This window comes from Xenopus laevis, chromosome 7S (genome assembly GCF_017654675.1).
Source record: "Xenopus laevis strain J_2021 chromosome 7S, Xenopus_laevis_v10.1, whole genome shotgun sequence".
NCBI lineage: Eukaryota > Metazoa > Chordata > Amphibia > Anura > Pipidae > Xenopus > Xenopus laevis.
The window spans coordinates 94,301,282-94,317,919 of NC_054384.1; the positions used below are offsets into that span (position 1 = coordinate 94,301,282).

General features: G+C 41.5%; 1 protein-coding gene across 1 annotated transcript; it reads left to right on the forward strand.

Annotated features, from left to right (window-relative positions):
- The first annotated feature begins 2,317 nt into the window (after nucleotides 1-2,317).
- On the forward strand, nucleotides 2,318-8,320 carry znf526.S (zinc finger protein 526 S homeolog). Its single transcript, XM_018228115.2, has 2 exons — nucleotides 2,318-2,482; nucleotides 5,509-8,320. The coding sequence occupies exons 1-2, from the start codon at nucleotides 2,417-2,419 to the stop codon at nucleotides 8,290-8,292; spliced, it is 2,850 nt and encodes a 949-aa protein (XP_018083604.1). The 5' UTR covers nucleotides 2,318-2,416; the 3' UTR covers nucleotides 8,293-8,320.
- Nucleotides 8,321-16,638: the final 8,318 nt, after the last annotated feature.

Here is a 16,638-nt window from a genome sequence, read left to right on the forward strand (position 1 = left end):
CATGGCAATGCATGGTTGCTACGGTAATTTGGACCCTAGAATCCAGATTGCTGAAATTGCAAACTGGACAGTTGATGAATAAAAAGCTAAATATCTCAAAACCCACAAATAATAAAAAAATAAAACCAATTGCAAATTGTCTCAGAATATCACTCTCCACATCATACTACAGTTTAACTAGAAGGTGAACAATCACTTTTAAGCAGTTTATGGGTCTTATTTATCAAAATCCAAATTTTTCAGATTTTTTCAAATAAAAAAAGGCTGATCAAACTAGAATCCACAATTTGACCTTATTAATTATTAAAAAAGCACAATTTAATCGGATCGGGGACAAACTCAATAAAATCGAGCAAAAATCCGAATTATTCGTTTTTTCTGATTTTTTTTGCCGGAATTGCTATATTTTTCCGTGCTTTTTCCCAGAAAAGTCAGAATTTTTCAGTTTTTTGCCTAAAAAAGTCAGATTTTCAGTTTAAATCCAGCGCAGACAACAGAAATTTCCAAACAGAATAGGGACCTCTCCCATTGACTTATATACAACCTCGGCAGGTCTGAGATGGAGGATTTTTAGATGCAGGGGGCCATTTATCAACACTGGGCAAATTTGCCCATGGGCAGTAACCCATGGCAACCAGTCAGATTGCTGAATGCATTGTTCTACTTGCAGCTAGCTTTAAAAAGCTAATCACTGATTGGTTGCTATAGGTAACTGCCCATGGGCAAATTTGCCCAGTGTTGATAAATGAGCCCCACAGACTTTTTCCATTCTCAGGATATAAAAAATCTCAGGATAAGAAAATTTTGTTTTTTTCCCCACTAAGGGGGTTATTTATTAAAGTCCAAATGTAAGAAACTGGAAAATGTTTTTGAGATTTATTATACCCAGAGGATGCAAAAAGTCTGAATCCTAAAATCTGTCATCTCAGACCTGCGGAGGTTGTATATAAGTCAATGGGAGAGGTCCCTACTCTATTTGGAAGTTTCTGTGGTCGGCGCTGGCATTAGCCCAAAAATCTGACTATTTTAGGCTTTTCGGGCTAAAATCCGGAAAAATTCTGACTTTTCGGAAAAAAACTGAAAAAACCCCATGATTCAAGTTTTTATTTGATTTTATTGAGTCTTTCCCGATCCGATGTAATCGATATTTTTTTTTTTGTTCTGACAGTTTTTATTAGTTTTCAACAATACAATCATTATATGGTATATAATGGTTCAAAACATTGCATACTCGTTACATAATCAATATTTTTTAATAACAATAAAGGTCAACCCGTGTATTCTAGTTTGTTCAGACTTTTCTAAAATAAAATATCAGAAAAATTCGGATTTTGATAGATATATATTTTATATTAAAAGAACTTGAGTTTTTGTTGCATTCATACTTTAATAAATAACCCCCTTAGTGTGTCATTGCAGGGCTAGGGTTAGGGCTAGGGTTAGGGCTAGAGTTAGGACTAGGGTTAGGGCTAGGGTTAGGGCTAGGACTAGGGTTAGGACTAGGGTTAGGGCTAGGCTGCAGAAGCATGTTGATAAGGGGTGGAATAATATCAGAGGAGGGGCAAACACATTGAGGTGCAGCAATAACGTAATAGGACAATTAATGGGCAGATAAGGGGCAATCTGCAATGAGCATACAGTTTTATTGTTCAAATACTACATGGAAACCAATGCTTCAGTGCATAGGGAAAAGTAATAGTATAAACAGACCAGAGTTGTCAGGTCTAATTTTTAAAAACAGCCAAAGTCGGCTATAAAACCAGCCCAGATGTTTGCCCAAAAATTGTCTGAAATTAAGGAAAGTCACTGGAAAATGTGAGAATGCTTAAGAGGGATGGGAGACTTCGGTAACAGCTGACTTCTACACAAGTCAGTCCCATTGCATGCTGGGTTTAGGGCTGGGGTTAGAACTAATGTAGTCTTACATTAAACTTAGCAGTCGGGAAATTGTTAAACAAAAAACGACATTACCCAACATGCACTGGGAGATGTAGGCTTAGCACATTAGGGCAAAGTAAAACTTTGGCTAGTTTCCAACGTACAAAGGCCCAAAAAGTACCTTGGCTAGTTTGTACGTTCAAAAACAGTCTGGGTTTTAAATTAGTAGCCGAATTTGGTTGGAAAACAGGCAACCTGGACCCTTATCGCTCTCCGTATTATCTCAAGTTCATTCTGCTACAGGACAATGTACAGAGAATCAATCAGCTTTCACAACATACAAAGCGACCCGCCTCCACGCCAAACTTCAATTCTGATTGGCTCTTCTTCTTACCACGCCTATCTAAGGCCCGGCCGTTGCTCTTTCCTACTAGCCTCGTTCTCTTTTTAGGCGACGTCAGACGAGGCGTCGAATCAGGAAGAACGTCGTGAGGCATCCAATGATTGGCTGAGCCCGAGCAGCCAGTAAGAGGAAGGGATGCTGGAGAGTGCGCAAGAGAGAGAGAGACAGCGGCTGCTGAAAGGAGGCAGTGAGGCGCAACGTGTGAGTTTGTGGCACCGGTGAGTGTTCTGTGATTGGGTCAGTGCGTGTTTTTGCGGGCGCGGGAGGCTGTTGTGTGGAGAGGAGCAGGCCGCGTTAATAGCAGGGCGGGAAGGTGTCCGTCAGAGCATTTGCAGTGACAGGAGAGGGATTAGAATGGCTGATAGGCTTCTCTTACGTACATATTACATTGCTGCTGGGAGTTGTAGTCGCTGCTTGTCAGTCAGTTACAGCTTAGGCCTGTCAGGCAATAATGTGTATAATATACAGTAGCTTCAAACCTCCACGACTCTCTACTGTATTTGCATTGGGCTCCTCCCAGTCTCGCTTAGTGGCAATGTAGTTAGAATTAGTTTCTATTTAGTATTAGATACAACTGGATCAGGTGCACATGTGGCAGTGGGACAGGCAAAATGTCAGACTAAACCACACAAACAGGATTTCTGGGGAGGGTGGAAACCTGATGAAGGAAAAGGTTCAGCCCCTCTGAAATGTTGATCCTTAGAAGGGTGTGTGTGTGTGTGTGTATATATATATATATAAAATACACAAAAGCTATGAATATCCTGTAAATGACAGGTGTCTAATAAAAGGGCAGCCAAGTTTGGGAGTTTTACTTTGACAGCAGCTAGTAAGTTGCAGGTAAAACCTAGTCCCTTTGTAAAATGTATAATGAAGCAATTGAATTCTTAATGAATCAGATGAAAATTAAACGTAGGACTGGCCAGATATGGGATGACTTTGACGTAGTTGGCCAGCTTAAAGGGATACTGTCATGGAAAAAAAAATTTTTTCAAAATGAATCAGTAAATAGTGCTGCTCCAGCAGAATTCTGCACTGAAATCCATTTCTCAAAAGAGTAAACACATTTTTTTTATATTCAATTTTGAAATCTGACATGGGGCTAGACATATTGTCAATTTCCCAGCTGCCCCAAGTCATGTGACGTGTGCTCTGATAAACTTTAATCACTCTTTACTGCTGTACTGCAAGTTGGAGTGATATCACCCCCTCCCTTTTTTCCCCCATCAGCCAAACAAAAGAACAATGGGAAGGTAACCAGATAGCAGCTCCCTAACACAAGATAACAGCTGCCTGGTAGATCTAAGAACAACACTCAATAGTAAAAACTCATGTCTCACTGAGACACATTCAGTTACATTGAGAAGGAAAAACAGCAGCCTGCCAGAAAGCATTTCTCTCCTAAAGTGCAGGCACAAGTCACATGACCAGGGGCAGCTGGGAAATTGACAAAATGTCTAGCCCCATGTCAGATTTCAAAATTGAATATAAAAAAATCTGTTTGCTCTTTTGAGAAATGGATTCAGTGCAGAATTCTGCTGGAGCGGCACTATTAACTGATTCATTTTGGAAAAAAAATTTTTTTCCATGACAGTATCCCTTTAAATATATTGCATATTGATTAAATAAATTGTACGTTTTGGCCTTTTGCCCTAATGTGGGCCGAAACATTGGATGTATGATATGCACAACATAAAAGCAATTTAATTAATCACAGAAGTGCAGCGGGTCTTTGAACTGATTTGTATATACTACTTTTGACCCTGCACCCAAATTTATCCAAAGAAGTCCGGATTCAATAGTGGCTGCTTAGCATTGACTAATATATATATGTGTGTGTGTGTGTATATACATATACATACACACAGCTTCTATACATAGAAACTGCGGGCATAAGATATCATTAACTAACATTGCAGATGAGGCAGTTTGCAAACATTTTACATCAACAGCTCCTACACTTAAATGAGAAGGAAAGTCTTCTTGCACTTGGGGTGCCAAATGTTAGGCACACCCAAGTGATTGTATTTACTTACCTGAAATCCAATCAGCAAATAGACAGCACCACACGTTTGTAGTATCTTTAAAAGGCCTTTAATAAAAAAGGGCTTAGTCCTCAGACAGAATTACAATAGCGACGTTTCAGGCGCACAATCACCTTTTACTTACCTGAAACCCCGGGCCAGTGCTCCTATCAGCAGAAAACGGCCCCATCCCGGGGTTATACCAGCGAGCACCACGGAGCAATCCTCTTCCCGCTTCTTCTTTCTTGTCGCGGCTGTGCATGCGCATTAGAACGAAAAGCTGAACTTTAACTAAAAAGTCGGCTATTTCATTCTACTGCGCATGATTCTGCCCCGGGAAATTTGAAGAAAGAAGAAGCCGGAAGAGGATTGCTCCGTGGTGCTCACTGGTATAACCCCAGGCCGGTGCAGTTTTCTGCTGATAGGAGCACCGGCTCGGGGTATCGGGTAAGTAAATACAATCACTTGGGGGTGTCTAACATTTGTCACCCCCAAGTGCAAAAAGACTTTCCTTCTCCTTTAATGATACTGACCCCTAAAATTAAACTTCAGACTTAAGTCTTTGTACGAGCTTTATAACTTTGCTGTAAAAGTACTTCTTGATGCTTTTGCATTACCTGTCAGGTGCCCCAATGTTTCACCATAAGGGGCTGCCATATTTGTGCACCAGTAGTGCGTTAGTATTAGAAACTCAGAAACAGGTTGAGAAGGGACAGTCAGGTTGGCAAAGCAGTCAGGTTTAGGAACTTCAAGTAACAATTACAGTAGAACCCCCATTTTACACCCCCTGATTTTAAGTTTTCCCTCATTTTACACTGTTGTTTTGTGGTCCCACCTATATATTATGCATAATACATTTCCCTGATTTTACATTTTCCTGCATTTTCCACCATTTTTTCTGGTCACCTGAAAATCGTAAAATGGGGGTTCTACTGTACTTACAAAAGCAGAACTATTAGCGAAAAACGGTAAACATGACCTATAAGTAACTTTCTATGTACATTATATATATATATATATATATATATATATATATATATATATATATATATATATATATATATATATATATATATATATATATATATATAAAAATTTCCAGTATCACTTTAATACAGTTCTTTTGCAGAAGCATGCAAAAACTTTTGGAATATGGGTGTTAAGTCCCTGCTATTTATCTTTTATTTTCTTTGCTGCCAACAGATTGAATGTTCTACCATAATGGCAGAGGATGTTCAGTCTCCAGTGTTATTCCAGCACCAGTACATGTGTTCTGAATGCGGCATTCTGTACAACACACTGGAAGATGTACTGCTTCATCAACAGAGCCATATTGGAGGGGGTGCGCAAGCTGCTTTATCCCAGGATGTGTCACTGGAGATTGGTGAGCTTCAGAGTTTGGTACAAGACGGCCAATATCAGTGTTTGGAATGTGGTCAAGTTCTTCTGACTCCCGATGAGCTTTTACTTCACCAAGAAACACACATGAGGGAAATTCCGCAATCCACAGAAACCAGCCAGATACATTATCAGTGTTGCGAGTGCAAGGAACTCTTTACTTCCCCTGAACTCTGGCTAGCTCACCGTCTGAAGCACGAAAAGCAGTCAGAGGAGTCTCCGCAGAGTGTGGTCCTACAAACTAGTTCTGGTATCCAGGCCCTTCTTAGTCTCCAGAATGTACTGCTAGATGAGAGGGCCCTAAATGGCTGGGGGATGGAGGTTCCAGCTACTTTGGCAAGCACAGGGGAGTCCCTTACAACATGTCCACCAACTTCATCTGAAACCATAACAGTGCAAGATGAGGTTATACAACTCCCAGAGATGCACCCATATGAATGTTCTGAGTGCAGTCTGGTTTTTCACACTCCTGAGGAATTCCTTGATCACCAGGGAAGGCACTTCATGGTGTCCGAGAAAGAGTGTGCAACATCACCTTCATGTGAAAGTGTGGAAAATGGTGCACCCTCGCCTGCTATTCTTGAAAGATTACGCAAAGATTGGTTGCAGGAGGAAAAAGAAATGGTGCCTGCAGAGGATTTAGGAACCACACATCGTGTATATCGATGTCAAGAGTGCAAGAAAGAGTACACCACTTCAGAGGAGCTGCGGAAACATCGCAAGGATCACCAGTCGGAGGAATACCCTTGCCCAGATTGTGACCGTCTCTTTAGCTCTGCCAACCGACTGCAGTCGCATCGTCGTGTTCATGTTGAAGGAACTCTTCAATGCCCAAACTGCTACAAAGTGTTTAAGAAAGAGGCATCACTAGAGCAGCACATGCGACTGCATCGGGGAGAGGCCTTGTATTTGTGTGTAGACTGTGGCCTGGGTTTTGGCACAGAAATCACTCTTGTATTGCACCGGAAAAGCCATACTACAGATCCCCTCCATCGCTGCCACTGTGGCAGAACATTCAGCAACATGACAAAGTTTTTATACCACCGAAGAACTCATGCTGGAAAAAGTGGAGTGCCAACTCCCAAAACTGAAAAACCCATTGCTACAGAGGTGCCAGCCCCCCCCTCTTTGGCAGAACAGCCTGCGGTTTCCCCTTCTGTAACGATCAAAACACCAGAGTTATCCCCTGTAGTTTCAGAAGTTAAAAACGTTGCAGATAATCCTAAATGCCAAATGAATGGTGTTGTCAAAAATATTCCACCTATAGATGCACAGTCAGAAGGAGGGATTACCATCCAGAGCTTCAAATGTCCAGTGTGCAGCAAAGAATTTTCCACCCGCCTGCGTATGGTGCGACATAAACGTGTAGTGCACGCGGCGGAGCTGAAGCACAAGTGTACCGTGTGCGGAAAGCACTTTAAGCAGAAAGTGCATCTCCAAAATCACATGCGCACTCACACAGGTGAACGGCCATTCCAGTGCACAGACTGTGGGAAAGCCTATAGGTCCATTTCCAGTCTCAAATGTCACCACCTCACCCACACTGGGGTAAAGCCATATAGATGTGACTTCTGTGGAAAGGGTTTCACGCAGAAGTCTAATCTGAAGCAGCATCGGACCTTGCATACTGGTGCCAGTCTGTTCCCTTGTGAAGTGTGCGGGATGGAATTCAACAGGGCTTCCAAATTGACGTTACACCGACGCCTTCACACCGGAGCCTTAACTTACAAATGTGCCGAGTGCAGCAAATCCTTCATGCGCAAGGAGTTGTTGGAGCTGCACCAGCTTGGCCATCAGGGAAAAGAGCCGCTCCACTGCCGTCATTGCGCTATGGTTTTTGAAGAGGATTCACAGCTTGCAGAACACAAGTGCCATAGCAACAGGGATGGACAATATGTGTGCCCCACCTGTGGTAAAAAGCTGAATTCCAAAACAAGTTTAATACTCCACTTAATGGTGCATTCAGATCAGCGCCCTTTCAAATGTCAGGTCTGTGGGAAGTGCTTTACAAGCCAGCGACATGTTCAAAGGCACCAGCGATGGCACTCTGCAAAACGGCCACATAAGTGTGAAGTCTGTGGAAAAGCATTCCTGGCCTCCTTTAATTTGCGCCTTCATCAGCGCATTCATACGGGAGAGCGTCCTTATCCCTGCCCAGACTGTGGCAAAGCTTTCCGACAGGCCACGCACTTGCGGGAGCATTATCGACTGCACACTGGGGAGAGGCCCTATCACTGCCAGGACTGTGGCAAGACATTTGTCCAATCTATGCACCTGACAGAACACAGGCACCTCCACACGGGGGAACGTCCACACTCGTGTGCTGAATGTGGCAAGTGCTTCAAGACCATGTCCAACTTGCGCAGCCACCGCAAGAGACATAAGGAAACTGTAGCTCAACCACAGCAGACAATAATGTGCACAGAGATGGTGGAGACCATAGCAATAATGGAAAGTGTCGAGACCATTCCCCTTGTAGAGACCGTAGAAATATATCAAACTGCTCTGGAAGGTAATCTACAGGTAGATGATTTGACTGTACTGGAAGGCAGCCAGTGCAATATTATTTCTAATCCACTTTGTAAATAAAACGTTTTCTCTTTTTGATGTTGTTAAATGAGCGGAACCTGCATCCTTATATTAACTTTTATATCTAGGCTTCCGCGTGTTAATGATAGAAAGAACCCTGAACAAAACATTGTTTTTTCTGCAGCATAAACAGTGGTCTGGGGGGGGGGGGAATTGAATGGCTGGCGTTTACACCCATGACAAGCACTTATCTCTTAGCTGCAATCAGTCAACTAAACTAAGGTCTATGGGAACAAAATTATAATTTATATGAGTTACTCCTTTGCAGAAAATATTACTTATTTTAATTACTTATTTTATTTTATGACCTTTAGGCCTACTCAGTGACTTGGGTTCCCTTTAAAGGAAATGCTGTATTTTGTATACTAAATATAAACATGAACTTACTGCACCACAAGCCTAATCAAACAAATACTTTATGCTTTCAAAGTTGGCTACAGGGGGTCACCATCTTGTAACTTTGTTAAACATCTTTGCAAGACTAAGACTGTGCACATGCTCAGTGTGGTCTGGGCTGCTTAGGGATCGTCATAAACAAAGCTGCTTGAGTTCTGCATGGCTGGGAAGTAAGGCGGGGGCTCCCCCTGCTGTTCATAAGTATGATTGTTTCCCTGCTCAGCAGTTAGGGACCATCTGACAATTCCTATCCACAGCAGTAAATGAAGGGAGAATTTCACTGCATACAGTCAGGGTTCTTATAAAAACGGTACACATTTTTTAATAAAAGAATATTGGAGATAGGTTTCTTTTTCATTAAAGATAGTAAAAATGGGATTTTTTAGTCTATAGTGTAGTATATTTATACTCCTTTTTTATATATGTCAGCCCGCAAAAAGCCTCCAGTCCAATGTCCACCATTTACTGCGAGTGCAGGTGGACATTGGACTGGTGGCTTTTTGCGATGCTTGAACCCATGTTTTATTTGTAAGTGTTTTTAAATATTTGTATCACTAAATAAAAGGGTTTTATACTATATTCTTTAGCTCCATATTTAAGCCAAAACGGAGGATGGGAGGTACAGACGAGGATTGATCTAATAGTTGGGCGCTTTTTTCATTTAAACGTTTGTGAGTACCCAAAACAACCACAGATGGTGATTTGAATTTTCCACGTATGCGAGTCACTTGAGTCAGCCGTGCATGCTATCTCTGTACAATTGAGAGTTTTGGAAAGCGTGCTGGCATATATAAAAAAGGAGTATAAATATACTACACTATATACTACTATTTGCTGTACTGCTTACTTCCCTTAAGCTTTTCAGTGCTGATTCAACTTTATCTGAAGGAAGATCTTTTTATAGAGACCTACATTGTTTGGGGGGTATAGTTTTCCTTTAAGGTGGTCATTATAAACAACTTTAATTTATATAGCACCAGCAAAAGCATTATGCAGCACTTTAAATTAATTTAGAATAACCAAGAATTTTACAAGAAATTTTAACAAACCAGTTTTTACAGAGAAGAATAGCATTAGAGGGCCCCACAAGAGTTTACAATCCAAAGGGCAAACACAAGTCGGATGTCACTGTGACTGATTAACCCATGGGCCAAAAAGATTAGGGACCATGTACAGGTATGGGACCTTTTATCCAGAATGCTCGGGACCTGTAAATCATGTAAACATTAAATAAACCCAATAGGCTGGTTTTGCTTCCAATAAGGATTAATTATATCTTAGTTGGGAACGAGTACAAGCTCCTGTTTTATTATTACAGAGAAAACGGAAATCATTTTTAAAAATGTGAATTATTTGGATAAAATGGAGACTATGGGAGATGGCCTTTCCAGAATTCAGAGTTTTCTGTATAACGGGTTTCCGGATAACGGATCCCATACCTGTACTTGCATGGCCGCACTTTTAGTGTTCTTGCCACCTGAGCGATCAGAACAGCAGTGAGTGAAAAATAGTTGCAGCTCCTCTTCACTTCTTTTCAGCCTACTGAGGGAAATGTTTCCTGTCTAGACAGAATCTGTATGGACAGCTTTAGTCAGGCAGTCTAGTTAGATCGCTGAAATGTAACCCGTGTTTATTAAAGTATCTGTGTATGAAGCTGGCATGGTTTTGGTCACACCACTGGATCCAATTCTGGGACTTATACAGATTTACAACATGCTGCACTTAGTCAAAAATGTAATGTATAAAGGCTGGAGTGACTGAATGACTAATATAATAGCCAGAACTCTACTTCCTGCTTTTCAGCTCTCTAACTCTGAGTTAGTCAGTGACTTGAAGGGGGGGGCACATGGTACATTTCTGTTCAGTGAGTTTGTAATTGATCCTCAGCATTCAGCTCAGATTCAAAAGCAACAGTTATGGCCCATGTGCCCCCCCCCCCCTCAAGTCACTGATTGGTTACTGCCTGGTAACCAATCAGTGGAGAGCTGCAAAGCAGGAAGTAGTTTTCTGGCTATTATGTTAGAGATCCAGTCACTCCAGCCTTTATACATTACATTTTTGCCTAACTAACTATATTAGAAACATTTTTATTTTGCACAGCCTATCTATTTACCCAGTTTTTATTTTTATACTGAACAATTCCTTTTTAAAAATTCTATATTTTTATATGAATGTGACCTAAAACCTCATCTGATTTTCACATTTTCAAGTCCTAAAAGTAGATGAAGAAAACCTACTTAAATTAAGTACAAATGAATATATTTGTTCATGTATTTATTGAAAATAATGATCCATTAACGTTTCTGAATCCATATTCACCGACATCCGCTCAGTATTTGGTGTGACCCCCTTGTGCAGCAATAACTGCAACTAAACATTTGCGGTAACTGTTCTTCAGTCCTGCTTATCCACTCGTAGGAGTTTTAGCCCATTCCTCCATACAGAACAGCTTCAGCTCTTGGATGTTATTGTTTTCTTCACATGAACCACTCGCTTTAGGCCTTTCCACAACATTTCAAATGGATTAAGGTCAGGACTTTAACATTCCAGAATATTCACTTTATTGTTCTTTAACCATTCTTTGGTAGAACGACTTGTGTGTTTAGGATTGTTGTCTTGCTCGTTGAGATTTACTTCACTTACAGATATCTTGACGTTTTCCTTCAGAATTCTCTGATATAGTTCAGAACTCATAGTTTCCTCTATAATGGCAAGCCATCCAGGCCGAGATGCAGCAAAACAGGCCCAAACTAGAGCATTCCCAACGCCATGTTTCTCAGATGGGATAAATTTGTTATGCTGGAATGCAGTATTTTTCTTTCTCCAAATGTTACACTTCTCATTTAAGCCAAAAAGTTTTATTTGGCTTTATCAGTCCATAAAACATTCTTCTAGTATACTTCTGGTTTATCCACATGCAAGCGTCAGATTTGAGTGCTGAACTGTGATTACACATAGTGCAAGTTGTGTAGTAACTTTGATCAAATCCTTGCTGGGACCAGTCCACTTTCTGACCTTCCTCTGGGAATCATTGAGCAGGATTGTGCAGTACATTGTGTAATCCCACCGCCTCTGTCTGGCACTCAGAGTTCAAGGTCACAGAGCGGAGCACCAATATCACCCGCCTATAGGCCTCTCCCCTGAATGAGACTGCAGTGCAATGACCGGCTCCACTCAGAATGTGGATTAAAAAACACGTGTCCTGTGAGTAAGAGTGGGGCTGGCTACTTGTGGGTTCAACTACATACACCATGCAAGTGTGGGTGACCCGTGTTTTGAGTAAAGTGATGCAATCACACCCATGCACCTTTGCTCATTTTCTAATCTGAGGAGCTGTTTCCCTTGCCATTGGATTGGACTGATTCAGTGCGCTCATGATTATACATCCAGGCCCCGACTCGCAATTTATGGAATATGGCAAATGCCAAAGTGGCTACTGTAAGATGCCAAAGACTGGCTGGTGGGGCTGTTTGGGCCTTAGTGTTCTTGGAATCTCCAGATCTGGTGGAATCCCTGTGTATAGGAGCCCTTAAAGGAGAACTAAAGCTTAAAGGGATTCTGTCATGGTTTTTATGGTGTAGTTTTTATTTCTAAATTACACTGTTTACACTGCAAATAACTCGCTCTACCGTGTAAAATTTCATTCCTGAACCAGCAAGTGTATTTATTTAGTTGTAATATTGGTGTGTAGGTGCATCTCAGGTAATTTTGCCTGGTCATGTGCTTTCAGAAAGAGCCAGCACTTTAGGATGGAACTGCTTTCTGGCAGACTGTTGTTTCTCCTACTCAATGTAACTGAACATGTCGCAGTCGGACCTGGATTTTACTATTGAGTGCTGCTCTTAGATCTACCAGGCAGTTGTTATCTTGTGTTAGGGAGCTGCTATCAGGTTACCTTCCCATTGTTCTGTTGTTAGGCTGCTGGGGGAAAGGGAGAGGGGTGATATCCCTCCAACTTGCAGTACAGCAGTAAAGAGTGACTGAAGTTTATCAGAGCACAAGTCATGTGACTGGGGCCAGATGGGAATCTGATAATGTCTAGCCCCATGTCAGATTTTAAAAATAAATATGAAAAAATCTGCTCTTTTGTGAAATGGATTTCAGTGCAGAATTCTGCACTATGACCTGACATTTTTTCACTTAACTAAAGAAGTAGCTAGAAATGTTGTATATTATGTTTTGTGCATCTGTACCAGCCCAAGGCAACCACAGCCCTTTAGCAGTAAAGATCTGTGTCTCCAAAGATGCCCCAGTAGCTCCCCATCTTCTTTTCTGCTGATTCACTGCACATGCTCTGTGCTGCTGTCACTTACTGAGCTTAGGGACCCACTCACAATATACAGTACACATAGAATAGAAATGTCACAATATAAGGCTGATTAGTAATTAATACAGATAATTACTACATGGCAGCACAGAAACCAGTGCAATTAGCAGCAGAATTTAATAATTGGCCCTGTAGCATCAGCTTATATTACAGACCAACCTCATTTTCTGCTGGATAATTAGTGACGACCCCTAAGCTTAGCTTCTCAACAGCTGCTCAGAGCCCACTGAGCATGTGAGTGTCGCAGACACTTTCCAAGATGGTGACCCCCTGTGACAAGTTTGAAGTCCTGGATCATTGCTACTATTGACAAGCTGAAACTTTAGGCTGGTGCAATAAGTTCAGTATATAAAATATGACATTTTTAGCCACATTCATTGTAGTTCTCCTTTAACATTACATGGTGACCCCAATTCTACTGGTCTACATATAAAAGTGAAACCCTGTATGTAGTGAGCTAATACCCGCAATGACACATCGTTAATTCTACAGTATAAAGCTGCTGTCCCTGAGCGCAGGGTTCTCATGAAACACGCCACCCATCATATAAAATACACGCTTGTCCTGCTACACTTTGTGCCCATGAATATTTCAATTCATAAAGCAGAATCAAATCACTTCCCTTGCACGCAACATTAACTCTGTCACTTTTAGCCTGATCTTTATAGAAGAAAAGCCACGTGTATCTCAGCATTACAATAGCCAGTCTGAGCCCTGTGACTGCTGGACTACCTAACAAGCTGCTCGGCTTCCATTCTGACTGCCCATCACACCATTGGGTTCTCCAATGAGAAAAAAGAAGTGGAGCTGGATGAGGTTCCTTAAAGGAGAAAAACCAGACAGACTAAAACTGAATTTGCTTTTGGATAAGATAGTGATGTCTCCCTAGATCAGTGGTCCCCAACCAGTAGCTCGTGAGTAACATGTGGCTCTATGACCCCTTGGATGTTGCTCTCAGTGGTCTCAAAGCAAGAGCTTATTTTTCAATTCCTGGTTTGGAGGCAAGTTTTGGTTCTATAAAAACCTTGTGCTCTGCCAGAGTCTCCTAGGCTACACATCCTCATAGGGACTACCAATAGCCAATCACAGCCCATATTTGGCATTGTCGAAAACATTTTGCATGCTTACGTTGCTCTCCAACTTATTTATACATTTGAATGTGGCTCATGAGTAAAAAAAAACATTGCTCTAGATGCTGGTCTTCTCCTTTATGTGGCCTCCCCATGGGAGAGGGGGGTGGTCCTTAAACTGGTTTGCTGGATGAGGGGAGGGGCACATTCTGTAGGTAAAAATGGAGTAATAGGTATAAAATAAAAATTGTACTGGTATGGGATCCGTTAGAAAACCTCTAATTAACCAGTTTTTATTTTTACACTGGACAATTCCTTTAAAGGAGAAAAAAAAACCCTACCACCACACCACATAGACCCCCTCCCTTTTCCCCCCAGCCCCTAACTTTTCACTTACTCCTCAGATGCAGGAATTGCATTTCACGCCAGTCATCTTCTGGGTCTGTGTCTTTCGGCACATGCGCGCTTGTCGCAAACCAGGAAATTGCTCCAACTGCACATGAACTGCTCCGTCAGCCTCATTCTCAGATTTCCAAAGATGGCTGCCGTGAACTCCGATCCCTGAATCTGCCCCAAGTGGTAAGTAAAATGTAAGGGGCATTTGGCTGGGAAAGTCTATGTGGGGTGGGAGGGTTTTTTTTTAAATAATGGTTTGTTGCGACTGGGAGGGAATTTGAGAAAAAAATTCAAATGGCTAATATTCGATCCAATGGTACAGAATAGAAAATTTAAATCGTATTTAATTCATACGAATCTAATTTTTCTCCCAAAAATAAAACAAAAAACTTTGAGTGTCAGGAAGGCTAATAACATCTCCAAATGGCTCAACGGACCTCTGCATCGACTTGTACATGAACAAGCGAATGTTCGAATTAGGACTCTTTCCCTGGTCGAGGTATGATAAATCTCACTTTCAAATTTACATTTGAATAGGGGGATTAAAATTCAAATGTGTGATTTTTTTAAAGTTGAAAATTTAAATGGACTATTCGACCCTTGATAAATCTGCCTCTTAATGTTCAAATTGAAGAGGAGATTCTTTTGTGTCAGTACTTTAAAGGAATTGTTCAGTGTAAAAATAAAAACTGGCTAAATAGATAGGCTGTGCAAAATAAAACATGTTTCTAATATAGTTAGTTAGCCAAAAATGTAATGTATAAAGGCTGGAGTGATTTTATATATAACATGTCAGTCAGAACACTACTTCCTGCTTTTCAGCTCTCTTGGTTTACACTGACTGGTTGCCCTGGTTACCAGGCAGTAACCAATCAGAGACTTGAGGGGGGGCCACATGGGTCATATCTGTTGCTTTTGAATCTGAGCTGAATGCTGAGGATCAATTACAAACTCACTGAACAGAAATGTACCATGTGGCCCTGACTAACTCAGAGTTATAGAGCTGAAAAGCAGGAAGTTGGATTCTGGCTGTTTTATTAAACATCTGTTCACTCCGGCCTTTATATATTACATATTTGCCTAACTAACTATATTAGAAACATTTTTTATTTTGCACAGCCTTTCTATTTACACAGTTTTTATTTTCACACTGAACTGTTCCTTTAAGGACAATGGCAGGTGAGCAGGTTAGAGGGCTATGGTTCCCTTTGGGGTCAAGCTGGTACATTCTCCAACAAATCAGCCCATGGGCCAAGCAGACACAGAACATACATTGGTTACAATGGAAGAGATAACCGTATCCCATCATTAGTGCAGAGAGCAGGACAGATAATGTTTGAATTCAATACCTCTACATGGATATAGCGTTGAACCTCCTTTTCCCCCTACTCTTTTGGGAAGGTCCCACTGGCTGTTGGAAAATTGCTTGGGGGGGGGTGCTTCCATTCAGCCACAAGAGCATTAGTGAGGTTGGGGGATCAGGCCTGGCTCACAGTCACTTTTCCAATCCATGCCACAGGGGTTCCATTGGGTTGATGTCAGGGCTTGGTGTAGACCTGTCCTGTTCTTAATCTCAGCAAACTCTTTATGCCCGGGGGTTTTATTGTACAGACCTGCTACCAATCTGCTGCGCAGCACAAACATGTCCTCTCTTGTACACGACTGACAGATCTTCAGGAACACGTGCAGTTGAATCTACGTCCTGAATTCACTTTGCTCACAGTCATGCAAGATCCATCTATGGGGCAGATTTAATAAAGGGCGACCAACGCTGCCAACGATTCGCCAGCATTACCGCCCACAGGGACTTCACTGGTTTACTAACAGGCGCAGGCGTCTCATCGCTAGTGAAGGAGACAGTTGCTAGCGGTGAATCACACTCTATCATCAGGCAAATTTTCGCTCTGGTAAAGGTTGTTACTTCGCAAATTCACTAAAATGCAGATTTTACTGAACGTTACCTCTTTCACCAGACTTGCCTTCACCAGCTCAGACCAGGCAAAGTGCAATGGAGTGTATAGATCTTCCTCATTCTTTTGTCACTTACAACATATTTTTTTTTTTTTGTAGAAAAACTAAGTAAAAAAAAAACCAAAAAACGCTGGCGTCTTATTTTTTCTCAGGGTGATCGGCTGCAAAAGTCTTTAAAAAATGTTT

Coding starts and splice junctions, on each gene's coding strand:
- znf526.S (XM_018228115.2), top strand. CDS start 2,417: ATGCTGGAGAGTGCGCAAGAGAGAGAGAGACAGCGGCTGCTGAAAGGA. Junction 2,483..5,508: donor GAGGCAGTGAGGCGCAACGT/GTGAGTTTGTGG, acceptor TGCTGCCAACAG/ATTGAATGTTCTACCATAAT.